Genomic DNA, 26,873 nt, shown 5'->3' with positions numbered 1-26,873 from the left:
CCGAGGAAGGGGCCCGCAAAGTCGATGTGGATTCTAGACCACGGTTTGGATGGCCATGACCACAGACTGAGTGGAGCTTCCTTTGAGGCATTGCTTAACTGCAAGTGCTGCACTGATGCACGCATGACTCTAAGTCCGAGTCAATGCCAGGCCACCAAACATGGGACCTGGCGATGGCCTTCATCATGACAATACCGGGATGCGTATTATGTAACTCCCGTACAAATCTCGCCCTGCCTTTCTTGGGCATTACAACACGATTACCCCACAGTAAACAGTCGGACTGGATGGAAAGCTCATCTTTGCGACAGCTGTACGGTTTGGTTTCATCACCCATTTCCTTGGGGATGGTCAACCAGTCTCCGTTAAGAACACAAGGTTTTACAACCGATAGGGTCGGATCCTGGCTGATCCAGGTCTTAACTTGTTGAGGGAACCCTTCACTCTCCAATGCATCCATGACCATAAGTAGCTCTGCGGGCATTGCCGTTCCCACCTCCGGTGTGGGCAACCAGCTCAATGCATTAGCACAGTTGTCGGTGTCTAGTCTATGGTGAATGACATAATCATAGGCAGATAATGTCAGCACCCACCTCTGGATGCGGGACGACGGGTTGGTATTGATACCTTTATGTTCCAAGAACAACGATATAAGCGGTTTGTGATCGGTTTCCAGCTCGAAGCGAAGCCCAAACAGGTATTGGTGCATTTGTTTTACCCCATAAACACATGCTAAAGCCTCTTTCTCAACCAAGCCTTGGACAGGCTTCGAGATGCGAATGCAACTGGTTGTAGTTTGCCTGACTTATGGTCTTGCTCGAGTACACAGCCGACCCCATAGAACAACACATCACAGGTCAAAACTAGATGCTTGCATGGGTCATACAGTACCAGTAGCTTATGGGAATACAACAGATTTCTAGCCTTCTCAAAGGCTCTGTCTTGAAGTTCACCCCACACCCAGTCAGGGGTAATGTATTGATGTGGATAGAGAACTGGTTGGCAGACAGGAAGCAACGAGTGGAAATAAACGGGTCCTTTTCAGAATGGCAGGCAGTGACTAGTGGGATACCGCAAGGTTCAGTGCTGGGACCCCAGCTATTTACAATATATATTAATGATTTAGACGAAGGAGTTGAATGTAATATCTCCAAGTTTGCAGATGACACTAAGCTGGGTGGCAGTGTGAGCTGTGAGGAGGATGCCAAGAGGCTGCAGGGTGACTTGGACAGGTTAGGTGAGTGGGCAAATGCATGGCAGATGCAGTATAATGTAGATGAATGTGAGGTTATCCACATTGGTGGCAAAAACAGGGAGGCAGAATATTATCTGAATGTTGACAGATTCGGAAAAGGGGAGGTGTAACAAGACCTGGGTGTCATGGTACATTAGTCATTGAAAGTAGGCATACAGGTACAACAGACAGTTAAGAAAGCAAATGGCATGTTGGCCTTCATGGCGAGAGGATTTGAGTATAGGAGCAGGGAGGTCTTGCTGCAGTTGTACAGGGCCTTGGTGAGACCACACCTTGAGTATTGTGTGCAGTTTTGGTCTCCTAATCTGAGGAAGGACATTCTTGATATTGAGGGAGTGCAGCGAAGGTTCACCAAACTGATTCCCAGGATGGCAGGACTGACATATGAAGAAAGACTGGATCAACTAGGCTTATATTAACTGAAATTTAGAAGAATGAGAGGGGATCTCATAGAAGCATATAAAATTCTGATGGGATTGGACAGGTTAGATGCAGGAAGAATGTTCCCGATGTTGGGGAAGTCCAGAACCAGGAGTCACAGTCTAAGGATAAGGGGTAAGCCATATAGGACCGAGATGAGGAGAAACTTTTTCACCCAAAGAATTGTGAACCTGTGGAATTCTCTACCATAGAAAGTTGTTGAGTCCAGTTTGTTGGATATATTCAAAAGGGAGTTAGATATGGCCCTTATGGCTAAAGGATCAAGGGGTATGGAGAGAAGGCAGGAATGGGGTACTGAAGTTGTGATGATCAGCCTGATCATGAAAAAATCACGCAACATGTCTTCCAACGCAGGCCCACATTTGCAAGGCCCTGCAAGACATCTCAGCTCGGCAACAAATGCCGCTATGTCCTGGCCTTCTGGACGAATGTGTGTGTAGAAGCGATATCTGGGTCTGAGGATTCCTTCCGTGGGTTTAAGATGTTCCCGAACTAGCGCACACAGTTCTTTGTAATCTATTTCTGTAGAAAGAGTGGGTGAGAACAGATTCTTGATGAGTGCATAGATCGTGGGGCCACAGACAGTGGGAAGAACTGCCCTGCGCTTCTCTACATCCTCGTCTTTGTTTAGGTCGTTTGCCACGAAGTACCGGTTAAGACGATCCATGAAACCTCCTCAATCCTCTACCTCATTGAATCTCTCGAGAATTCCAACAGTACTCGATTGTACTGTGCTCGCCATACTTTAGCGTGGGTTTGTATTTGCTTCGTTGCCTCAGTTGTAGTGTATGAAATGATATAATGAACTTCTTATTGTGAGCCAGTGACTAGGTGTAACCTGGTCAGTCTTTAATGGCTTCCAGAAGTGACACAGGAGCTGGCTGAACCGTCAAAGAAATTGACGTGCATCAACATGCACAGAGGACTGTTCATATACCACAGATGCCCCTTTGGGATTCGCTCGGTCGCGGCCATCTTCCAGAGGAACATGGAGAGTCTGCTGAAATTGGTTCCGAGCACCGTGGTGTTTCAAGACGACATCCTGATCACTGGTCGCAACACCACCGAACACTTGCACAACCTAGATGAGGTTCTAAAGCGACTGGACAGAGTGGGACTCAGGTTGCAACACTCCAAATGTGTTTTCCTGGCGCCAGAGGTCGAATTTCTAGGGAGAAAGATTGCAGCGGGCAGCATCAGACCCACGAGACTCGGTTGATCGTTACCTTGTAGTCCCCACAGTTTCTGACCGTCCCATCGCTTTCCAACACCGGAACAATTGGACTGGCCCATTTGTTGAACTCGACTGGCGATATGATCCCCTCTCGTTGAAATCTGTCCAGCTCGATCTCGAATAACAACAGGAATTTGTTTAGCTCTTGGGCGCACGAGGCGTCAACTACCGAAGACAGTGCTTTGATGTCGTCCCAGTTCCATCGGATCTTTCCTAGCCAGCTTCTGCCAAACAGCGTTGGACCATTGCCTGGTACAATCTATAGTGGTAAATTATGTACAGCTCCATCGTACGAAAAGTTCACTGCCGCACTGCCAATGACTGGTATGAGCTCTTTGGTGTAAGTGCGCAGCTTGGTGTGGATCGGGCTTAGTTTTGGCCTTTGTGCCTTGTTGCCCCACAGTTTCTCAAAAGCTTTCTGGCTCATAATTGACTGACTCGCCCCCGTGTCCAATTCCATGGAAACTAGAATACCGTTCAATTTGATTTTTACATTGTCGGAGGGCTTTTGGTGGTGAAGGTGTGTACCCCATACACTTCCTCTTCAGCCTCGGGTTGAGTTGCCTCTCTTACTCGTTCAGTGTGATCCACGCCGGATCGGTCATCTTCTGCCGACTCTGCCACGTGGTGAGTCACAGCACGTCTGCACATTCGTTGGAGGTGCCCCATTATTTCGCAGTCTTTGCACACGTCGTGCTTGAATCGATATTGATGGGCTCGATGATTACCCCCGCAGCGCCAACATGGTGTTAATGGATTCGCATTCACACCCCACTGTGGAATCTGAGTCATCCTAGGTCTGGCCTCTGCAGACGTGTCGGCCCTGCCATGTACAGTTCTGCCTGCTGAAGACGTTATTTTATGCACAGTACTTGCCGGTGAGCTTCGATGCTGCAACGATATCTGTTTAGTGTTATCGTTCGTGGACATGAAAGCCTGGGCTATCGTGATGGCCTTGCTCAGATCTAGGGATTTGGCAGACAGCAGTTTGCGAAGAATGACCTCGTCACCGACTCCAAGCACGAAAAAGTCCCGCAACATTTCCCCCAAAAATCCAGCCAATACGCACGGTCCCACAAGGTGTCTTAGGTCGGCAGCATAGCTCGCCACGTCCTGGCCCTCGGAACAATGGTGCATATAAAAGCAATATCTGGCCATTAAGATGCTCTCCTTTGGCTTGAGGTGTTCCCGAACCAGTGTGCACAACTCTTCATATGTCTTCTCCGTTGGTTTCGTCGGTGCTAGCATATTTTTGATGAGGCCATATATCGTGGACCCGCAAACGGTGAGGAAAATCGCCCTGCGCTTGATCACGATCTCTTCCGTATCCAGCTCGTTGGCCACGAAGTACTGGTCAAAACGCTCAACGAAGGCTTCCCAATCATCACCCTCAACAAATCTCTCAAAAATACCAACGGAAGCCATAACCACGTGAAAGTTCGTGATCTGTTACTCGTTGCCAATTGTTATGTTCAGAATAACTCCACAGGACTATGCTGTAAGCTCAAACTGTGGTCTCTTTAATGTAACTCCAGAGTGTGGAAGCAGCATGGTAGACTGCCTTTTATACCTGCTTGCCCAGGGTGTGCAGGTGACCCTTGAGTCTCCCACAGGTGCGCCCCGTGGTGACAAGTCTTACACATTGGTAAAGTTTACATACATAACACCTGCCCTGGGAGCGTTTGATGGGACAGCGTAGAGGAAGCTTTATTCTGTATGTAACCTGTGCTGTACTTGAGCTGGGTGTCCTATTTATTTATATGAATAGTTGATCCAGTGACCCACCTGGGTTTGGTCCCAGTGTACGGGGGATGTGACTGTAACTCTGTAACTCTGTGATCTCTGGGTATTGGTGACATGAGCTGTGCTTTGAGTGCCTGCGATTCCCTGACTGTCTGGTCTCTGTATCCTACAGATGAGGATGTCCAGCGATATCTCCGCGGTCCCCAGGGACCTCCCGGAACCCCAGGAGGCGGGATGAGCCGAGCCGAGCTGGAGGCTTACATCACTGATTACAGCAGAAGTAATTCTCAAACTCTGAGTCTGCCATAAATTCACGGTTGCCTTTGTACACTGAGTGTGGTGTGAGTGTGAGTCTGTTCACACTGAGTGTGGTGTGAGTCCGTGTGTTCACACTGAGTGCGAGTGTGTATGTTGTAGTCTCTCTGAGCTGGGGGCGGATGTAGTGGTGGTAAGGGGCAGAGCTGCCCTGACAGCGGGTCGGGCAGAGTGACGTGGATGTGCCACGCCGTGCCGACTCGTCATAACGTCCCTACCCGCGGGTGTGCATGGTGCAGTAAATGTTGGGAAGAGGCAGCTGTTGCATGAGTGAGATAACCCAGGGGGTAAGTGGGTGTGAGATCCCCCGGGGAGGGGTAAGTGGGGTGTGAGATCCCCCGGGGAGGGGTAAGTAGGGTGTGAGATACCCGCAGGATAAGTGGGGTGTGAGATACCCAGAGGGTAAGTGGGGTGTGAGAACCCCCGGGGAGGGGTAAGTGGGGTGTGAGATACCCGGGGATAAGTGGGGTGTGAGATACCAGGGGGTAAGTGGGGTGTGAGATACCCGGGGGGGTAAGTGGGGTGTGAGATCGCCGGGGAGGGGTAAGTGGGGTGTGAGATACCCGGGGGGGTAAGTGGGGTGTGAGATTCCCCCGGGGAGGGGTAAGTGGGGTGTGAGATACCCCGGGGATAAGTGGGGTGTGAGATACCCCGGGGATAAGTGGGGTGTGAGATACCCCGGGGGTTAAGTGGGCTGTGAGATACCAGGGGGTAAGTGGGGTGTGAGATACCAGGGGGTAAGTGGGGTGTGAGATACCCGGGGGGTAAGTGGGGTGTGAGATACCCGGGGGGTAAGTGGGGTGTGAGATACCCCGGGGGGTAAGTGGGGTGTGAGATACCCCGGGGGGTAAGTGGGGTGTGAGATACCCGGGGGGTAAGTGGGGTGTGAGATACGCCGGGGAGTAAGTGGGGTGTGAGATACCCCAGGGGGTAAGTGGGGTGTGAGATACCCCAGGGGGTAAGTGGGGTGTGAGATACCCCGGGGGGGTAAATGGGGTGTGAGATACCCCGGGGGATAAGTGGGCTGTGAGATACCCCGGGCGGTAAGTGGGCTGTGATTAGCGCGCGGTCTTTCTGCACTCTGCATGGTTCAGCTCCGTGAGCCGAGCTTGTTGCCGCTCAGCGTTCTTCAGCCGGTGAGTGACCTGCAGATTGCGAAACACTGACCGTGCGCTCAGCCGAAACCCGTGGGGATAGCATGACGAAGCCGGACACTCATGGTTCGCGGCCCCAGCGGGAACTGCTGCCTGCTGCAACTCACCATCAGCGCTTACACTCGGCTCCATGCCCCTGGGGACAGGGTGCGCCAGTCTGACTCAGAGCCTGTACCCCATAGGCAGCGTCACATGGCAGCTCTCCCTTACGTTGCTCACCCTCTGTCAATGCTCTTTTCTTCCAGGTTGGGTGGCTGGGTCAGGCCGGCCCGGACCCCCGGGACCCCCCGGTGCTCCTGGCACCCCAGGATCCATCTCGGTGGCAGGGGATCTCAGTGCCATGCTCCAGGGTAAGTGACACCTCAAGTAACCGGGCTGCCAAGGGCGCAGGTGGGGTTTGAGGGAGCTGGGAGGAGGGGGTCGCAGGTCCGTGTGGGATTAGAGCGTGGGGGAGCTGGGTCCACACAATCGGGTTAGAAGGACACGTTTCTATTCCGAGTACATGGGAGGTGAGCAGGAAACATCGCGCACACAGAGTTAGGCGGTGGAATAGGTTACAGGGCATAAAGAAACGAGGTAAACAACTGGAGAAGGTGAATGGGGTTGAGGTACAGATCAGCCATGATCCAATTGAATGGCAGAACAGGTTTGAGGGGCTGAATGGCCTCATCCAGTTCCTATGTTCTTATGATATAAACCCAGCACCCCCTCACACACTGTGGGCTGAACGGTCTCCTTCTGTGACTCTGGTTCACGGTAACTGAATCGTTCCACCAGGAATCAACCATCGCACCCAGAGGCCTTCCCTTTGCCAGTGAAATCCCTTCCGTCAGGACCTTGGGTGCTGTTTCCTGTCCAATGCATGAAAATCGATCACCCCCTCCTTAGAACTACTCACTGAATCTGCCTTGATCCCTTTGTGGGCTCACTGCCTCTTTTATATAGACTGGGGGTCTCAGCGGGTTGTAGGGTGTTCCAGTGCGAGCGCCTACTGATTCCCAGGGCTCAGTGATCTCTAGACCCAGCACTTTATGGCTATCTTCACCTTCAGCCTGCAGTCCAGTGTTTACATCAAATGACATGGAATGTACAGCACAGGAAACAGGTCCTTTGGCCCAACCGCTCCGTGCCGGTGTTTATGCTCCACGCGAGCCTCCTCCCACCCCTCTTCATCTCACCCCATCAGCATATCCTTTTAGTACTTTCTCCCTCATGTGTTTATCTAGCTTCTCCTTAAATGGATCTCTGCTATTCATCTCAACCACCCCACATGGTGGCAAGTTCCACATTCTCACCGCTCTCTAGGTAAAGAAGTTTATCCAGAATTCCCCATTGGATTTATTAGTGACTGTCTTATATTGATGGCCTCTAGTTTTGGTTTTCTCTATGTCTACCCTATCAAACCCATTCAAGATCTTAAAGACCTCTATTAGATCACTCCTCACTCTAGAGAAAAGAACCCCAGCCTGTTCAATCTTTCTTGATAGTTATAACCTCTCAGTCTATCGAACGTGCTGATGATTTTCAAATTCTCTCTGCAGATGAGAATGTTCGGAAATACTTGATTGGTCCACCGGGACCTGCTGGACCACGAGGACCAGCTGGTCACCCAGGCTACACGGAAGGAGTGACCAACGTACGGCTCGATTACGGAGATATCGCGACCCGTGTCCGAGATTACATGAGGAGTAAGTGTCAGATGGGCATGTGGTGGACAGAGGTCGGCGTGGGGAAGTGTGAGGTCATCCACTTTACACCTGAGAAAAACCAGTTGGAATATTTTGTAAATGGCGGAGACTCGGAACTGTGGAGGGGCAAAGGGATTTAGGGGCAAAGGGATTTAGGGGTCGAAGTGCACAAATCACTAAAAGCTTAGTGCACAGGGACAAAAAACAATCAAAAAGACTAATGGAATGTTAGACGTTATCTCGGGGGGCAGGAGTACATAGAGAGGAAGTTATGCTTCAGTTGTACAGAGCTCGGGTTAGGGTCCATCGGGAGTAACTGCGTTCAGTTCTGGGCACTGCACCTCAGGGAGGATATATCGGCCTCGGAGGGAGAGCAGCGCAGATTCCGAATGATACCCGGGGCTAAAAGGGTTAAATTATGAGGACAGGTTGCACAGACCAGGCTTGTATTCACTCGAGTTTAGAAGTTTGAGAGGTGATCTTTGACATGATTAAAGAATTGAATAGTGTAGATAGAGAGAAACTATTTTCTCTGGTGGGGGGGTAGTCCAGAACGAAGGGGCAGAATCTTAAAATTAGAGCCAGGTCGTTAAAGGTTGCTATCAGGAAGCACTTTTTCAGACCTAGGGTAGTGGACATCTGGGACTCTCTCCACCAAAGGCTGTGGAGATGGGGGATCAATTGGAGCTTTTAAGACTGAGCTGGATAGATATTTGTTGGGTAAGGGTATCGAGGGATATGGAGCAAATGCGGGTAAATGGATTGAGGAACAAATCAGTCAGCGGTCAGTGATGTCGAAGTTGACTCACTGGCTGTGCAGCTCAGCTAATTGCAGTAAGCGTTTTTCTCTCCTGCAGTTCAGGTTGCGAAACCTTTGATGCACACAGTCCTGAGCCTGGTGCTTGATGGTGTGGAGATGACCTGCACTTTGCCAATCTGTGGCACAGCGCCTTTGTAAACCAATGCTTGATGTCACTGGCCATCTTGAGCGCGTGTTTTAATGACTGTTTGTATTTCTGTTTCCCCGCCAGGTTCAGGAATGAGTCTCGGGGTACAAGGACCGCCCGGCCCTCCTGGTGCACCGGGTTCTGTGTCCAGCAGTGAATTGATAGCACTTCTACAGAGTAAGTCATGGAATTAAATGTACATCCCCAGATCCCCCAAGCTTCTGACTCACGGGATACGGAAGTTAGTAATAGAGCCGCAGCTGACACCTGACTCACCTAATGCTCGCTGTGTGGTAGCGATTTTTGGACTGTTTTCCGACAGTGTTGCCTGTTTGTTCTGAACAAACTCTCATTTTATTTTTCAATGTAGGCTCCAGTTTTAGCAGAATGCTTGGACAGCCCGGACCTCCTGGACCACGGGGTCTGCCCGGTCCAGTGGGACCACCCGGTCTGGGAGGAGGGAACTTCCGCATTGAAGACGTCGTTTCCTACATTCAAAGTAATTTCATTTCTTATATTTTTAATAAATACTTTCTGAACTTTCGTTTGCGGTGCCCTCCCAGGTTGACTAACCTGCCAACACTCGATGTCCAGTCGAAGGTGAAGAACTGGGACTTGAGTGAGGTACCGCAGGGACGCAGCAAGAATTCGAGGCCTCAGAACCGGGGGCCGAAGCATTACCACCTGATGAGATGCCAGCGGATGTTCCTGAGTCTGTGGATATGGGATTGATTGGTGCTCGTGTAAAGTGCTGCTCGGGTGAGCGGTAAACTCTTTGGCACGAAGCTGGCAGCACTGGGCGTGATTGAATTCTCGTTCTCACTGCACAGTCACCATCGTGTTAATCCGGTGTCACCTGAGCTAACTGTGATGTCTCTGTGTGTGTCTCCAGATTCGGGTTATAGTATCGGAGGCCCTCGAGGACCCCCGGGACCCCCCGGACCCCCAGGAACCGGAGGCGGTTTACATACCGAGGACCGGCAACAACTCAAGACCGAGATTATCGATTATTTCTCCAGTAAGTGTTAAAATTAATCTCAATCTCACGGGGCGGGATTTAAATATTGTTTTGAACGGTCACACGCTGAAGGTGCTGAGCCCCAGGTTGTTCAAAATTCCTATTTAGTCAGATCTGGCACTGAATCTTTGGCATCCGATGGGAATGCTGCATAGGAACCCCTTTGATTGGGGCCAAGGGTCAATCCTGAGCCTGCGATGGAACTGTTCAGGGCGACCCCCTCTTAATTCCCACATTCCCTGTTCTCCATGGTGTTTATTCTGGGATGTCTCTGTGCCTGTGTTGTGTGATGGGAGCCATTCTGTACTAACCCCCCTGCTCTGTCCCTTTTATAGGTCTGTGTTGGGTTGCTTTAGGATATAGTCAGACATCCTTTACCTTTACAAGATCGAGGACTAGGAAACATAACATCTGATTAATACTCTTTATTAAATCAAGTCAATAAAACACAAGCCTTTACATGCAGTGTATGAGATATAGGTACCAATACTCACACATCAAGGGCTCCTGCAAGCGTGTTGTCATGACTGCGCACACTGGCCTCAGCAAGACTAGATGGAAGTTTCCTGGGCTGCAGTGTGTTGTACCTTTTATATCGAGACTCCCAAAGCAAGTGCTCGACTCTGAACTCCTTCACGGCAAACGAGCCAAAGGTGGGCAGAGGAAATGTTACAAGGACACCCTCAAAGCCTCCCTGATAAAGTGCAACATCCCCATTGACACCTGGGAGTCCCTGGCCAAAGACCTCCTAAGTGGAGGAAGCGCATCTGGGAGGGTGCTGAGCACCTCAAGTTTCATTGCCGAGAGCATGCAGAAATCAAGTGCAGGCAGCGGAAAGAGTGTGCGGCAAACCAGTCCCACCCACCCTTTCCCTCAACGATTATCTGCTCCACCTGTGACAGAGACTGTGGTATTAGACTGTACAGCCACCTAAGAAGCAAGTCTTCCTCAATTCCAAGGGACTGCCTATGATGATGATGACCTTTTATATGCAGGACATGTGGCTCCCGTATCTCATCACGTTCTGTGTGTATGCTGCTATCAGCTGTTACCATTTGTTGTGGATGCCTTTGATGTCTTAGCTCTTCCAGTCTATATTACAAAAGAAATGTATTTGCTTATCTACACTGGAGTCCAGTCAGCAATCGACACCTTCTTCACACACAACCCTTGCTGTGCTGAAACCCTGTCCACTACATCTGTGAGTCTTTCTGAAGAGTGGTTTAACCTACTAACTCTAGCTTAATATTATATAATTCTATATAAAGCCAACTAGCTTATTCTATTTAATAATCTGTGCGTGCCTATCCTTGCAGTGTCTGTCTGTGTTGTGTGATGGGTTCCATTCTGTGCCACCCTCCCTGCTCTGTCCCATGAGCTGGTTCTAATGATCAGACACTATATCGGATATATGGCACAGAAACAGGCCATTCGGCCCAACCAGTCCATGCTGGCATTTATGCTCCCCTCGAGCCTCCTCCAGTCTCTCCTCATTTAAATCTATCAGCAGAACCCTCTATTCCCTTCTCCCTCATATGCTTGACTAGCCTCCCTTTAAATGCATCAATACTATTCGCTTCAATCACTCCCTGTGGATGCTCCACATTCTCACCACTCTTTGTGTAAAGTATTTCTTCTAAATTCCCTTTGAATTTCTTGGTGACTATCTTGTATTGATGGCCTCTAGTTATGCTCCTCCCCACAAGTGGAAACACTCCACTTTCATAATTTTAAAGATTTCTATTTGGTCAGCCTTTTTTCAGGAGAAAAGAGATCCAGTCTGTTCATCCTTTCCTGATATGTATACCCTCGCATTTCTGTTAGCATCCTTGTAAATCTTCTCTGCACCCTCTCCATTGCCTCTATATCCTATTTATAATATGGCAACCAGAACTGTACGCAGTACTCTAAGTGTGGTCCAACCAAGGTTCGATACAGGTTTAGCAAAAATGTCTCTACTTTTCAATTCTATCCCTCCAGAAATAAACCCTAGTGCTTGGTTTGCTTTTTTATGGCCTTGCTAACCTGTGTCGCAACTTTTAGCGATTTGTGTATTTGTACTCCGAGATCCTGTTGATCCTCTACCCCACCTAGACTCGCTCCCTCCAAATAATAAGTTATCTCCCTATTCTTCCTACCAAAATGTAATACCTCACATCTGTGTTGAATGTCATTTGCCAATTATATGCCCATTCTGCAAGTTTATTAATGACCTCCTGTAATTTGTTGCAGTCCTCCTCAGTATTGATTATCCCCCCAATTTTGTATCATCCGCAGATTTAGAAATTGGGCTTTTGATTCCAGTCTAAATCATTAATATAAATTGTGAACAACAGTGATCCCAGCATTGATCCTTATGCCACAGTGATCCTTTTACTCTGAAGCCAGCTAGCGATCCATTCTGCTACTTGTCCCCTGACTTCGCATTCTCTGACCTTGTTCATCGGTCTATTATGGGGTGCCTTATCGAAGGCCTTTTGAAAATCTAGATTTTCTACCATTGTCTATTCTCTCTGTCGCCTCTTCAAAAAATTTAATGAGGTTAGTCAAGCAAGTCAGTTGTCGTGGTGCATATAGGTACCAACGGTATAGGTAAAAAACGGGATAAGGCCCTACAAGCTGAATTTAGGGAGCTAGGAGTTAAATTAAAAAGTAGGACCTCAAAGGTAGTAATCTTCGGATTGCTACCAGTGCCACGTGCTAGTCAGAGTAGAAATAGCAGGATAGTTAAGATGAATACGTGGCTTGAGGAATGGTGCAAGAGGGAGGGATTCAAATTCCTGGGACATTGGAACCGGTTCTGGGGGAGGTGGGACCAGTACAAACCGGGCTGCACTTGGGCAGGACCAGAACCAATGTCCTGGAGGGAGTGTTTGCTAGTGCTGTTGGGGAGGGTTTAAAGTAATATGGCAGGGGGATGGGAATCTATGCAGGTAGACAGATGGAAGTAAAATGGGGGCAGAAGCAAAAGGTAGAAAGGCGATAAGGAAAGATGGAGAGCAGCGAAATCAAAGGCAAAAATCAAAAAGGGCCACATTACAACATAATTCTAAAAGGACAAAGAATGTTAAAAAAACAAGCCTGAAGGCTCGGTGTCTCAATGCGAGGAGCATTCGTAATAAAGGGGAATTCATAATAACTGCAGATAGCTGTTAACGGATATGATGTAATTGGGATTACGGAGACCTGGCTCCAGGGTGACCAAGGCTTGGAACTCAACATCCAGGGGTATTCAATATTCAGGAAGGATAGACAGAAAGGAAAAGGAGGTGGGGTAGCGTTGCTGGTTAAAGAGGAAATTAATGCAATAGTAAGGAAGGACATTAGCTTGGATGATGTGGAATCTGTAATGGGTAGAGCTGCGGAACACCAAAGGGCAAAAAACGCTAGTGGGAGTTGTGTACACACCACCAAACAGCGGTAGTAAGGTTGAGGATGGCATCAAACAGGAAATTAGGGATGTGTGCAATAAAGGTACAGCAGTTATCATGGGTGACTTTCATCTACATATAGATTGGGCTAACCAAACTGGTAGCAATATGGTGGAGGAGGATTTCCTGGAGTGTGTAAGGCATTGTTTTCTAGACCAATATGTCGGGGAACCAACTACAGAGCAGGTCATCCTAGACTGGGTCTTGTGTAATGAGAGAGGATTAATTGGCAATCTTGTTGTATGAGGCACCTTGGGGAAGAGTGACCATAATATGGTAGAATTCTTCATTAAGATGGAGAGTGACACAGTTAATTCCGAGATTAGGGTCCTGAACTTAAAGAAAGGTAACTTCGATGGTATGAGACGTGAATTGGCTAGGATAGACTGCCGAATGATTCTAAAAGGGTTGATGGTGGATAGGCAATGGCAGACATTTAAAGATCACATGGATGAACTTCAACAATTGTACATCCCTGTTTGGCGTAAAAATAAAACGGGGAAGGTGGCTCAACCATGGCTAACAAGGGAAATCAGGGATAGTGTTAAATCCAAGGAAGAGGCATATAAATTGGCCAGAAAAACAGCAAACCCGAGGACTGGGAGAAATTTAGAATTCAGCAGAGGAGGACAAAGGGTTTAATTAGGAGGGGTAAAATAGAGTATGAGAATAAGCTTGCAGGGAACATAAAAATTGACTGCAAAAGCTTCTACAGGTATGTGAAGAGAAAACGATTAATGGAGACAAATGAAGGTCCCTTGCAGTCAGAATCAGGTGAATTTATAATGGGGAACAAAGAAATGGCAGACCAATTGAACAAATACTTTGGTCTGTCTTCACTAAGGAAGACACAAATAACCTACCGGAAATACTAGGGGACTGAGGGTCTAGCGAGAAGGAGGAACTGAAGGAAATCCTTATTAGTCAGAAAATTGTGTTAGGGAAATTGATAGGATTGAAGACCGATAAATCCCCGGGGCCTGATAGTCTTCATCCCAGAGTACTTAAGGAAGTGGCCCTAGAAATAGTGCACGCATGAGTGATCATTTTCCAACAGTCTATCAACTCTGGATCAGTTCCTATGGACTGGAGGGTAGCTAATGTAACCCCATTTTTTTTAAAAGGAGGGAGAGAAAACAGGGAATTATAGGCCGGTTAGCCTGACATCGGTAGTGGGGAAAATGTTAGAATCAATTATTAAAGACGTAATAGCAGCGCATTTGGAAAGCAGTGACAGGATTGGTCCAAGTCAGCATGGATTTATGAAAGGGAAATCTTGCTTGACAAATCTTCTGGAATTTTTTGAGGATGTTTCCAGTAGAGTGGACAAGGGAGAACCAGTTGATGTGGTATATTTGGACTTTCAGAAGGCTTTCGACAAGGTCCCACACAAGAGATTAATGTGCAAAGTTAAAGCACATGGGATTGGGGGTAGTGTGCTGACATGGATTGAGAACTGGTTGTCAGACAGGAAGCAAAGAGTAGGAGTAAATGGGGATTTTTCAGAATGGCAGGCAATGACTAGTGGGGTACCGCCAAGTTCAGTGCTGGGACCCCAGCTATTTACAATATACATTAATGATTTGGATGAAGGAATTGAGTGTAATATCTCCAAGTTTGCAGATGACACTAAGCTGGGTGGCAGTGTGAGCTGTGAGGAGGATGCTAAGAGGCTGCAGGGTGTCTTGGACGGGTTAGGTGAATGGGCAAATGCATGGCAGATGCAGTATAATGTAGATAAATGTGAGGTTATCCACTTTGGTGGCAAAAACAGGGAGGCAGAATATTATCTGAATGGCGGCAGATTAGGAAAAGGGGAAGTGCAACGAAACCTGGTTGTCAACCTCAGGAAAAGTGGAGGGCAGAAAAACCCAAGGCAAAGAACAAAAAGGGCCACTGTAGAGCAAAATTCTAAAAGGACAAAGGGTGTTAAAAAAACAAGCCTGAAGGCTTTGTGTCTTAATGCAAGGAGTATCTGTAATAAGGTGGATGAATTAACTGTGCAAATAGATGTTAACAAATATGATGTGATTGGGATTACAGAGACGTGCCTCCAGGATGATCAGGGCTGGGAACTCAACATCCAGGGGTATTCAACATTCAGGAAGGATAGAATAAAAGGAAAAGGAGGTGGGGTAGCGTTGCTGGATAAGGAGGAGATTAATGCAGTAGTTAGGAAGGACATTAGCTTGGATGATGTGGAATCTATATGGGTACAGCTGCAGAACACCAAAGGGCAAAAAACGTTAGTGGGAGTTGTATACAGACCTCCAAACAGTAGTAGTGATGTTGGGGAGGGCATCAAACAGGAAATTAGGGGTGCATGCAATAAAGGTGCAGCAGTTATAATGGGTGACTTTAATATGCACATAGATTGGCTAACAAAACTGGAAGCAATACGGTGGAGGAGGATTTCCTGGAGTGCATAAGGGATGGTTTTCTGGACCAATATGTCGAGGAACCAACTAGGGGGGAGGCCATCTTAGACTGGGCGTTGTGTAATGAGAGAGGATTAATTAGCAATTTCGTTGTGCGAGGCCCCTTGGGGAAGAGTGACCATAATATGGTGGAATTCTGCATTAGGATGGAGAATGAAACAGTTAATTCAGAGACCATGGTCCAGAACTTAAAGAAGGCTAACTTTGAAGGTATGAGGCGTGAATTGGCTAGGATAGATTGGCAAATGATACTTAAGGGGTTGACTGTGGATGGGCAATGGCAGACATTTAGAGACCGCATGGATGAACTACAACAATTGTACATTCCTGTCTGGCGTAAAAATAAAAAAGGGAAGGTGGCTCAACCGTGGCTATCAAGGGAAATCAGGGATAGTATTAAAGCCAAGGAAGTGGCATACAAATTGGCCAGAAATAGCAGCGAACCCGGGGACTGGGAGAAATTTAGAACTCAGCAGAGGAGACAAAGGGGTTGATTAGAGCAGGGAAAATGGAGTACGAGAAGAAGCTTGCAGGGAACATTAAGACGGATTGCAAAAGTTTCTATAGATATGTAAAGAGAAAAAGGTTAGTAAAGACAAACGTAGGTCCCCTGCAGTCAGAATCAGGGGAAGTCATAACTGGGAACAAAGAAATGGCGGACCAATTGAACAAGTACTTTGGTTCGGTATTCACTAAGGAGGACACAAACAACCTTCCGGATATAAAAGGGGTCAGAGGGTCTAGTAAGGAAGAGGAACTGAGGGAAATCCTTATTAGTCGGGAAATTGTGTTGGGGAAATTGATGGGATTGAAGGCCAATAAATCCCCAGGGCCTGATGGACTGCATCCCAGAGTACTTAAGGAGGTGGCCTTGGAAATAGCGGGTGCATTGACAGTCATTTTCCAACATTCCATTGACTCTGGATCAGTTCCTATCGAGTGGAGGACAGCCAATGTAACCCCACTTTTTAAAAAAGGAGGGAGTGCGAAAACAGGGAATTATAGATCAGTCAGCCTGACATCGGTAGTGGGTAAAATGATGGAATCAATTATTAAGGATGTCATAGCAGTGCATTTGGAAAGAGGTGACATGATAGGTCCAAGTCAGCATGGATTTGTGAAAGGGAAATCATGCGTGACAAATCTTCTGGAATTTTTTGAGAATGTTTCCAGTAGAGTGGACAAGGGAGAACCAGTTGATGTGGTATATTTGGACTTTCAGAAGGCTTTCGACAAGGTCCCACACAAGAGATTAATGTGCAAAGTTAAAGCACATGGGATTGGGGGTAGTGTGCTGACATGGATTGAGAACTGGTTGGCAGACAGGAAGTAAAGAGTAGGAGTAAATGGGGATTTTTCAGAATGGCAGGCAGTGACTAGTGGGGTACCGCAAGGTTCTGTGCTGGGGCCCCAGCTGTTTACACTGTACATTAATGATTTAGACGAGGGGATTAAATGTAGTATCTCCAAATTTGCGGATGTGAGCTGTGTGAGCTGCGAGGAGGATGCTATGAGGCTGCAGAGCGACTTGGATAGGTTAGGTGAGTGGGAAAATGCATGGCAGATGAAGTATAATGTGGATAAATGTGAGGTTATCCACTTTGGTGGTAAAAACAGAGAGACAGACTATTATCTGAATGGTGACAGATTAGGAAAAGGGGAGGTGCAATGAGACCTGGGTGTCATGGTACATCAGTCATTGAAGGTTGGCATGCAGGTACAGCAGGCGGTTAAGAAAGCAAATGGCATGTTGGCCTTCATAGCGAGGGGATTTGAGTACAGGGGCAGGGAGGTGTTGCTACAGTTGTACAGGGCCTTGGTGAGGCCACACCTGGAGTATTGTGTACAGTTTTGGTCTCCTAACCTGAGGAAGGACATTCTTGCTATTGAGGGAGTGCAGCGAAGGTTCACTAGACTGATTCCCGGGATGGCGGGACTGACCTATCAAGAAAGACTGGATCAACTGGGCTTGTATTCACTGGAGTTCAGAAGAATGAGAGGGGACCTCATAGAAACGTTTAAAATTCTGATGGGTTTAGACAGTTTAGATGCAGGAAGAATGTTCCCAATGTTGGGGAAGTCCAGAACCAGGGGACACAGTCTAAGGATAAGGGGTAAGCCATTTAGGACCGAGATGAGGAGAAACTTCTTCACCCAGAGAGTGGTGAACCTGTGGAATTCTCTACCACAGAAAGTTGTTGAGGCCAATTCACTAAATATATTCAAAAAGGAGTTAGATGAAGTCCTTACTACTAGGGGGATCAAGGGGTATGGCGAGAAAGCAGGAATGGGGTACTGAAGTTGCATGTTCAGCCATGAACTCATTGAATGGCGGTGCAGGCTAGAAGGGCCGAATGGCCTACTCCTGCACCTATTTTCTATGTTTCTATGTCATGGTACATCAGTCATTGAAAGTTGGCATGCAGGTACAGCAGGCAGTGAAGAAGGCAAATGGCATGTTGGCCTTCATAGCAAGAGGATTTGAGTATTGGAGCAGGGAGGTCTTACTGCAGTTGTACAGGGCCTTGGTGAGGCCACACCTTGAATATTGTGTACAGTTTTGGTCTCCTAATCTGAGGAAGGACATTCTTGTTGTTGAGGGAGTGCAGTGAATGTTCACCAGACTGATTCCCGGGATGGCAGGACTGACATATGAAGAAAGATTGACTAGGCTTATATTCACTGGAATTTAGAAGAATGAGAGGGGATCTCAGAAACACAGAAAATTCTGACGGGATTGGACAGGTTAGATGCAGGAAGAATGTTCCCTATGTTGGGGAAGTCCAGAACCCGGGGTCACAGTCTAAGGATAAGTGGTAAGCCATTCAGGACCGAGCTGAGGTGAAACTTCTTCACTCAGAGAATTGTGAACCTGGGGAATCCTCTACCACAGAAAGTTGTTGAGGCCAGTTCATTAGATATATTCAAAAGGGAGTTGAATGTGGCCCTTGCGGCTAAAGGGATCAAAGGGTATGGAGAGAAAGCAGGAATGGGGTACTGAAGTTGCATGATCAGCCATGACCATATTGAATGGCGGTGCAGGCTCGAAGGGCCGAATAGACTACTCCTGCACCTATTTTCTGTTTCTAAGGCTTTCCCTGGCCTGCAATACTGGGCTGGGGGAGTGTCGTGCTCTCCTCTCTGTAGATGGTTGTTAACTGAGTCTCTTTGCTCACCAGGTGATAGAATGAGGCCATACATCACAGGACCCGCAGGACCCGCGGGACCCCCAGGGCGCATCGAATATTCTGAAATAGCTCCACGACTCGCCCAGTATATGAGAGGTAGGTCATTGATACAGAGTGAGATTGATATCGTTATCAGTAATACACGCATATGAGACTAAACTCGATCCGAGTCGGTCTTAAAATGTCCCAGTGGTTATCTAGTTATTAAATGATGACCAGAAGCATAAAAAATTGAGCAAAGTACAATCCATCAAATCGTTTGTTGAACCAATGAGAATCCACAGTGGATCAGTTACCCATTGAATACCTGCAGAAGACGCAATGGATTCAGAAATGAAATGCCGGTTTGTGGAGAGGTGTTGGGCCTTGTTGGTTTGTACCTCATGGTACTGACAATCTGTAAATCTCCAGCGAGAAGCGGGTCCCTTCGTCTGACACAATGGGAGAATCCCAACTGGACCTCAGCTTGTTCCAGACTCAACTTTCAAACTCTTTGAAGCAGATTATTTTCAGGCGAATGTAATAACATTGAATATACAACTCCCTCTGTGTACAGCAGGGATATACAATTCCCTCTGTGTACAGCAGGGATATAGCTCCAGCTGTGAGATCCAAACCATCGCCATCTTGTCAATGAATGAAATGAAATGAATCTCTTTCCTCTTGGGATCAGGACGCAGTGTCTGATCTTTAAGTGCATCAGATGACACCACATCGACCCCATACCCTGACTTGGGCACTTGCTGTTTCAGATCACGGGCTGATTGACCGCAGCGTCGTCAGTGGAGGGTCTGGACGTCACGACGTGCTATGGCGCGAGAGAACATATGGAAATGACACAGAATTCGAGGAGTACATGAAGGGTAGGACCATGGATTAGCACTGTATCGTGTATGTCCGTCTGACTCACTGTGTGTCCGTGGGGGAAGGGTGAGAGGGGGGAATGTGGGTGGGGAAGAGAGGGGTGAGAGGGGGTTACGGGGGGGGGGGGGTGCAGATGAGGGGAACAGAGATGGATCCGGAAATCTCTAGCCCTGTGGCCAGACTGTGGACTTTATCTCCTCTCTCTGAGCTCCTGGTGTCCGCGGTCTCCAGTTCCCAAATTTTGAAGCTAAGTTCACCATCTTAAGAGAAAAAGATTCTGATTCTGTCTCTCGTTTGTTTTATTTAAGCTTATGGAGGTGGTCTGGGAGAGGTGGACCGAGAGCGAGAGACTATCCAGGCTGACAGAGGTGAGTGTTCGATGTGTTGAACACGGTAAACAATCGATGGGACAGCATTAGTCGTCCTTTACCCTGGGCTTTCACCCGAGTTATCTGACTGTCAGGTGGTCCCGTGGAGCAGAGCACAGAGCCTCAAATCCCAGCGATCCACTATATCACCCAACCCCATCTACCCATCATATCACCCAACCTCACCGACCCACCATATCACCCAACCCCACCTACCCACCATATCCCTAAATCCCACCTTCTTTCCATATTCCTGTCCCATCTTCTCCAGAAACACATCCTATTGCCCCTTGACTCCAGTTTCACTGTCCCTTATTCTTCCCTGGTAACTTTTCCATAATTTGATTCCTGTTTCAGTGATAAAGTTCCCCCCAATCTCTCTTCTTATTTCTCATTTTTAACTAGTGCCCCCTGGGATTTCGACCGTACATCCCTGGGAATAATTTGCTTGGCTCAGTTTTGCCAATTTTCCTACAAAAATCTTGAAAACTTGAATTGTTTTGCTTGAGGTCACCTGCCCAAAGATGTTGGGACAGATTGTGCTGTACAATAATGGTGTGTGAGTGACACTCAGCACTATTAATGCACAAATCAGTCAGCAACTTGTGGCGAGGGAGAGATACCCTGTGAATTGCAAATCACCACAAGTTGCTTCAAGAAAATGGCAACTCGCGGTTAACCTGAGTTTCCTGAAGTTGCTGCATTTGCACATTAATTGCCCAGTAAACTCGCCGCAGATAGTTAAGCCGAGTAATTCTCAGTGTAATGGCCCTTTAACAGCATGATATGGTTAATGCCTGCCAATCACCTTCTCCGAGCCCAGAAAATGAACAACTAAAAGTGTGGCACGCCATTCCCTCAGGTTGTGAATTGTTGGAGATTTTTAAAAATGTCAAATTTTACATTTTAAAATCTTGTTCTTGCATTTCCTTTTTGTCTCTTTTTTTCCCTCTTAATCCAACCTTTCTATCCATCTCTTTATTTCTCTTTCAGTAACTGATTTGACTCTAATTCACCCTCCTTCTCAGTCATTCCGCTGTTTATTTCCCAATCCTTTAATCTCACTGTTTAAGGAGATGGGTGGTTTGTCCCGTTGTTCACCAAGGTCCCAGATACCCTGCTGCGCCATTATTAGCTCGCACTTCCAGTAACTTTGAGGGCAACATTTTTAAAAACCTAAATGTGCAATTGTAAGTGTAACTAACAGGGTATGTTGCGAGAGGCCCACTTCAGCAAAATCTGGCCGGTGATGCCTGACCTTACTGCCTATGTCCTTGCGTCTCACTGATGCTGCTGTGACCCAGGGCAGACTTCGATATAGACTGAATATCTGTGTGGTTCAATTTACCACAGCAACGGGACATCATCCAGTAAATGCTTTTCAACATTATTCTCTTGTAGGTAACGGCTGGACATCCCGTGACTCATCCAGACACTCGGGGGTATCTGGGGGGTCCGGCCATTTCGTGTTTGATTGGGAGAAAGCGTTCAATGGCAACAGGACGGCATACGAGGAATACCTGAGAGGTGAGACAGCCTGAAGTTGTGTGGGATTCCCAAGAGTTGTGCTGTTTCCCTGATGCCAATCATTGGATGATAAAAGCTGTCTCCATCAACCGATTCACAGCACTTAGTGACAGCGTTAATTAAAATCTTACATGGCAAGCTGTTTTGCCCCGAGCTCGGTCCTTGTTTGTTGACATGCTGTTAACCCATTGCAGCCAGGGTGATGTTCGGGTCACACTTGAGATATCACTCTACCACAGGTAGAACTGTGAGCTCCTAATCTGCACCTCGAACCTCCAGCTGGAACATTCCAACTGGCACAGCTCCCTGACCAAACAATTAAACTCCAAATGACCTGAACTTGTGTTTACTTAACAACAGTTACACTTTATGTCCTTAAAGGGACCAGCTCCACCAGCACAATGTGTCGCACAGTAAGCAGTTTAACACCACTGTCCTTGTAACAAGTTTCAACATTGTCCCCTTGCAGATAACGGTTGGACTGTGCACCGGTCACAGGGCTCCGGGGTACCTGGGACCTCCCAGTGGCTCGAGTCTGACTGGGAGAAAATATTCAGTGGGAACAGGACGGCATACGAGGAATACCTGAGAGGTGAGAGAGGCGGGGTTTGTGGAAATTCCCTGGCATGGGTTGGGGGGCGGGGGGATTCCTTGGTGTTGGGAGGGGGGGGGGGTCCCTGGTGATGAGGGAGGGGGTTCTTAGCGTTGGGGGGATTCCCTGGTGTCGGGGGGGGGGGGGGGGGGGGGGTGAGAATTCCCTGGTATTGGGGGGGGGGGGGAAGGGGGATTCCCTGGTGTTGAGGGGTGAATTACCTGGTGTTGCTGGAAGAGGGGGGGTTGCCTTGATGGGGGGGATTCCCTAGGGAGGGGAGAGTAGCCGTCGTTCTTGCGACTGATCGCTATTTAGGGCTCCTGCTGGAAAGTGTGGGTGATGCCAAGAGTCCCGGCCTCTGAGTCAGACGGTTGAGGGTTCCAGCCCCCACTCCAGAGACTCGAGCACAAAATCCAGGCCAGTACTGAGGAAGCATCGCACTGTCGGAGGGGCAGTACTGAGGGAGTGCCGCACTGTTGGCAGGGCAGTACTGAGGAGCGGCGCACTGTCAGAGGGGCAGTACTGAGGGAGCGCCGCACTGTCAGAGGGGCAGTACTGAGGGATGTAAAAGATCCCATGGCACTATTTCAAAGAAGAACAGGGGAGTTATCCCCGGTGTCCTGAGGCCAATATTTATCCCACAACAAACAGATGATCTGGCCATTATCAAATTGCTGTTTGTGGGAGCTTGCTGTGCGCAAATTGTCTGCCGCGTTTCCTACATTACAACAGTGACTATACTCCAAAAGTACTTCATTGGCTGTAAAGTGCTTTGGGATGTCCGGTGTTTATGGAAGACACTGTAGCAATGCATGTTCTTTCAAGTCTTTCTTCTTAAAATGCACTTCTCTTCCCCCCACCCCCCTCAGCTTATGATGCAGAACGGGCAGCTTCAGGAGGTGACGCGGGACAGGCAGGCGGAGGTGAGTCACTTTAAGGATTCACTTAATACAAAAACAAGATACTACGGATGCTGGAAATGTGAAATAAAAACAGTAAATGCTGGAAACCCTCAGCAGGTCAGGCAGCATCTGTGGAGAGAGAAACAGAGTTAATGGTTCAGGTTGATTATCTTTTGGCAGAAGGGTCATCGACCTAAAATGTTAACTCTGTTTCTCTTTCCACGGATGCTGCCTGACCTGCTGAGCGTTTCCAGCATTTGCTGTTTTCATTGCTTCTTACTCTTTGATTTTGTGCTGAGAATGAAGTTAATCTGATCAATTCTCACAGACAACTGTCCTCTGTCAGTCTCTCTGACTGTTTCTCTATCTCTCTCTCTCCAATGGGCAGCCGATCCTCTCTCCCTCCCTGCCCTCGCCCGATGGACATCCAGCTGGTGAGGGTGAAGATTATCCCCCCCTATCTCTCTCTCTCTTTTATCTACAACCCCAACAATTGAACCACAACGTTGCCAGAATTTTGTTTTAATTCATTCATGGGATGTGGGCATCGCTGGCAAGGCCGGCATTTATTGCCCATCCCTAATTGCCCTCAAGATGGTGGTGGTGAGCCACCTTCTTGAACCGCTGCACTCCATGTGGTGAAGGAACTCCCACAGTGCCGTTAAGGAGTTCCAGCGACGATCTCACACTCCCCGCATTTGACTCCGAGCTGAGCTTCCGTCCACCTCCCCTCTCCATCACTCTCACTGTAACTCCTAGATACTGTACTCTAATCGCTCCCAGTTGCTTGCCTGATCCCGTTATGTGTTGTAACATACTGTGATTCAGATTCAGATTGCGTATTCATTCACTCCAACTCCCGGGTCCCTGTACTAATGAGCTGTGCAGAGGCCCGTTTTACAGCAGGGCCTTTATTGACTGACTGCATGGTTTGTATATCATGTTTTGTTAATGTTTCCCGTTTAATTCCAGCCCGTCGATCCCACCGCACATCATCCAGCTCCTCCAGCCAATCAGATGGATCTGGAGCTCGTCGTGTGTCTGAAACATCGCACAGCTCCTCCAGCCAATCAACTGACTCAGGATCATCGTCGTCGGGAGGGGTTTGGCAGGACGGGACCTACAGGAGCGATGCCGAGTTAGAGGAGTTGCTAAAAGGTGGGAGCCCCATTCTGCCTCAGTCACGGCTGGAGGTGTGAGTTTCCCCACTTACCATGGTGTACCCCTGCCCTGTGAGTTGTCGATAGTCCATAACCGACTGGCACAGTGCCCCCCCACTCCCCCACAGATTGTCAATTAATTACAGTATCTAGTGACAGCCCATTGCTTCCACTGGTGTCTGTCCAGAGCAAGACTCCAATTACAGTATCATCTCACCATACAGTTCACCACACTGCATGCTTGTACTCCTTTATTCATTCTCTGGGTGTAGGCAAAGGCTGGCATTTATTGCCCATCCCGGTGGCCTCCTGAGACAATCGAGATGATCTGGTTAAGAACAAGACAGAAGATTATAAGCAAAGATGGAAATGGTAGAATGCTTTGCAGAACAAACTAGTTCCTGATGGACTGTGACCAGGGGCCACAGACAACCTAACACAAAGGAAGATGGTTGGGGTTGTTGGACGTCAATCATCCCAGCCCCAGGACATCGCTGCAGGAGTTCCTCAGGGCAGTGTCCTAGGCCTAACCATCTTCAGCTGCTTCATCAATGACCTTCATTCCATCATAAGGTCCGAAGTGGGGATGTTTGGCGATGACTGCACTGTGTTCAGTTCCACTCGCTACTCCTCAGAGAAATGAAGCAGTCCATGCCCGCATGCAGCAAGACCTAGATAACATTCAGGCTTGGGCTGATAAGTGGCAAGTAATATTCGCGCCACACAAGTGCCACACCACCTCCAATAAGCGAGAGTCTAGCCACCTCCCCTTGATAGTCAATGGCTTACCAGCGCCGAATCCCCCACCATTAACATCCTGGGGGTCACCATTGACCAGAAACTTAATTGGACCAGCCACATAAATACTGTGGCAACAGGAGCAGGTCAGAGGCTAGGTATTCTGCAGCGAGTGTCTCACCTCCTGACTCCCCAAAGCCTTTCCACCATCTACAAGGCACAAGTCAGGAGAATGATGGAATACTCTTCACTTTCCTGGATGAGTGCAGCTCCAACAACACTCCAGAAGCTCAACACATCCAGGACAAAGCAGCCGCTTGATTGGCTCCCCATCCACCACCTTCAACATTCACTCCCTCCACCACCAGGGCACCGTGGCTGCAGTGTGTACCATCTACAAAATGCACTGCAGCACCTCCCAAACCCGCAACCTCTACCACCTAGAAGGGCAAAGGCAGCAGGCGCATGGGAACACCACCATCTGCATGTAATAACCCCCCAGGAAATATAATTGCCCCCCAAATCGTCGGATTATCGGTAAGTGGGCTCAATCATTCTGGCTGCACAGATCTCCATGCACTGTCACTGTGCCAGGGGGTGGGGGAAGGGAAGAGACCCCCATGTGACGAGGAATAGGGCGGGAGGCGCGAACAGGCCTAAGATAATCCAAACTGGGTGGACCGGAAAAGGAATTTTGCTGATCAATGTTGAATTTGTGTTGCAGACACGCTCGGGGAATCTTACTCCAGCTGGCTCTCAAACTCCAGCCCCGAGAGCCAGCGGGACGCGAGGGTATGGAGACGTAAAGTTGCAGGTACGCGGGGAGGCGACACAGGGAACCCGGGCTTTTCAGTCACACCTCATTTTTAAATCAGCCGGTTTGCAGAGATTGTGTGTTTTAAAATCTATATAAAAGTCCCTCCTCTCCTAAACCCTGGCCTGTTCCTGACCCCCTCCTCCCCTGATCAGCCCTAGCCTGATCCTGTCCAGAAAAAGATGTGTTTTTTAATTCATTATTTCTTTCTGTAGGTCACTCAGCGCACAGGAGGAGCCGACAGAGGAGAGCTCTGGGCACCAAGTGATGCAGCGGCTCAGGCTGGAAAGGCCGCACGGCCTATTCCTGCTCCTATTTCTGATGTTCTTATGGCTCCGCGCAGTGACTGCTCCTGCCCTCTTATTCAGCAGCTTAACGTCTGAAAAAAATGCACGTAACTTTCTTTTTTGAGGCCTTTTGTAATACAGCGATTAGTCTGGGGTCTAACTGTACGCGGCTATTGTACCCAGGGAAACAGGCGGACAGCAACTGATCGCTGGCGAGACTTCTTCCCTCCCCTACTTGTTCCTGGTATGTTGCTACCCAACGCTGGCCATCTGGGAACTACCGTCAAAGTTGGTGGTCACACAGGTCACGGATGCCGAGCCCCTGCCTTCAGTCGCTGTCCCGTGTTTCCGTTCCGTTGTACCGTTCTGTTCTTGCTGCGAACTTTCTCTCGTGGGTCAGGGTTACTGCAGGTTGCAATGATCGCTACCGATAACCAACTGACAATTTTACAGCCTGTCTAGTTTAAATTGTAACATTCTTCTTTTGGAATAAAAACATGTTTTTTTAAAAACAAAATGAAGCGAATTCCTCGACAGATTTATTCAGTACCCGACAAATTAATATTCCTGGGCTGAAACTACGAGTCAGTGGGGACCCCTCCCCCCGGTGAGTGAGTGAGTGAGGGGGAGCGGATTCCCTGCTGACCCCCCCCCTCAGGGGCTGCCCTCACCTGGCCAGCCGCTGCTTTCGCCCGAGGTGTAAAGTTCAGCCTCGGTCTGCTCTGAATTTGGTTGTCGGGGGGGGGGGGGGGAAGGGGAGGGGATACAC

The 26,873-nt window shown here is 48.3% G+C and overlaps 1 protein-coding gene across 3 annotated transcripts in view; it reads left to right on the top strand.

The window, feature by feature from the left end:
* Positions 1–26,621, top strand: part of LOC139260151 (collagen alpha-1(XVII) chain-like) — a 112,596-nt gene extending 85,975 nt beyond the window's left edge. For all 3 annotated transcript variants that reach the window (XM_070876373.1, XM_070876374.1, XM_070876371.1), the window contains 15 exons: positions 4,846–4,953; positions 6,388–6,492; positions 7,684–7,830; positions 8,862–8,954; positions 9,148–9,276; positions 9,670–9,795; positions 18,844–18,948; positions 19,605–19,715; positions 20,025–20,084; positions 21,486–21,611; positions 22,081–22,203; positions 23,073–23,126; positions 24,078–24,263; positions 25,728–25,817; positions 26,033–26,621. In XM_070876373.1, coding sequence (XP_070732474.1) covers positions 4,846–4,953; positions 6,388–6,492; positions 7,684–7,830; positions 8,862–8,954; positions 9,148–9,276; positions 9,670–9,795; positions 18,844–18,948; positions 19,605–19,715; positions 20,025–20,084; positions 21,486–21,611; positions 22,081–22,203; positions 23,073–23,126; positions 24,078–24,263; positions 25,728–25,817; positions 26,033–26,085 — 1,616 coding nt within the window. In that variant the 3' untranslated portion in view covers positions 26,086–26,621. The remainder of the gene's footprint in view (positions 1–4,845; positions 4,954–6,387; positions 6,493–7,683; positions 7,831–8,861; positions 8,955–9,147; positions 9,277–9,669; positions 9,796–18,843; positions 18,949–19,604; positions 19,716–20,024; positions 20,085–21,485; positions 21,612–22,080; positions 22,204–23,072; positions 23,127–24,077; positions 24,264–25,727; positions 25,818–26,032) is intronic.
* Positions 26,622–26,873: the final 252 nt, after the last annotated feature.

The sequence above is a fragment of the Pristiophorus japonicus genome, chromosome 3 (assembly GCF_044704955.1).
Source record: "Pristiophorus japonicus isolate sPriJap1 chromosome 3, sPriJap1.hap1, whole genome shotgun sequence".
Lineage (NCBI taxonomy): Eukaryota > Metazoa > Chordata > Chondrichthyes > Pristiophoridae > Pristiophorus > Pristiophorus japonicus.
This window is presented reverse-complemented; position numbering and strand designations above follow the sequence as displayed.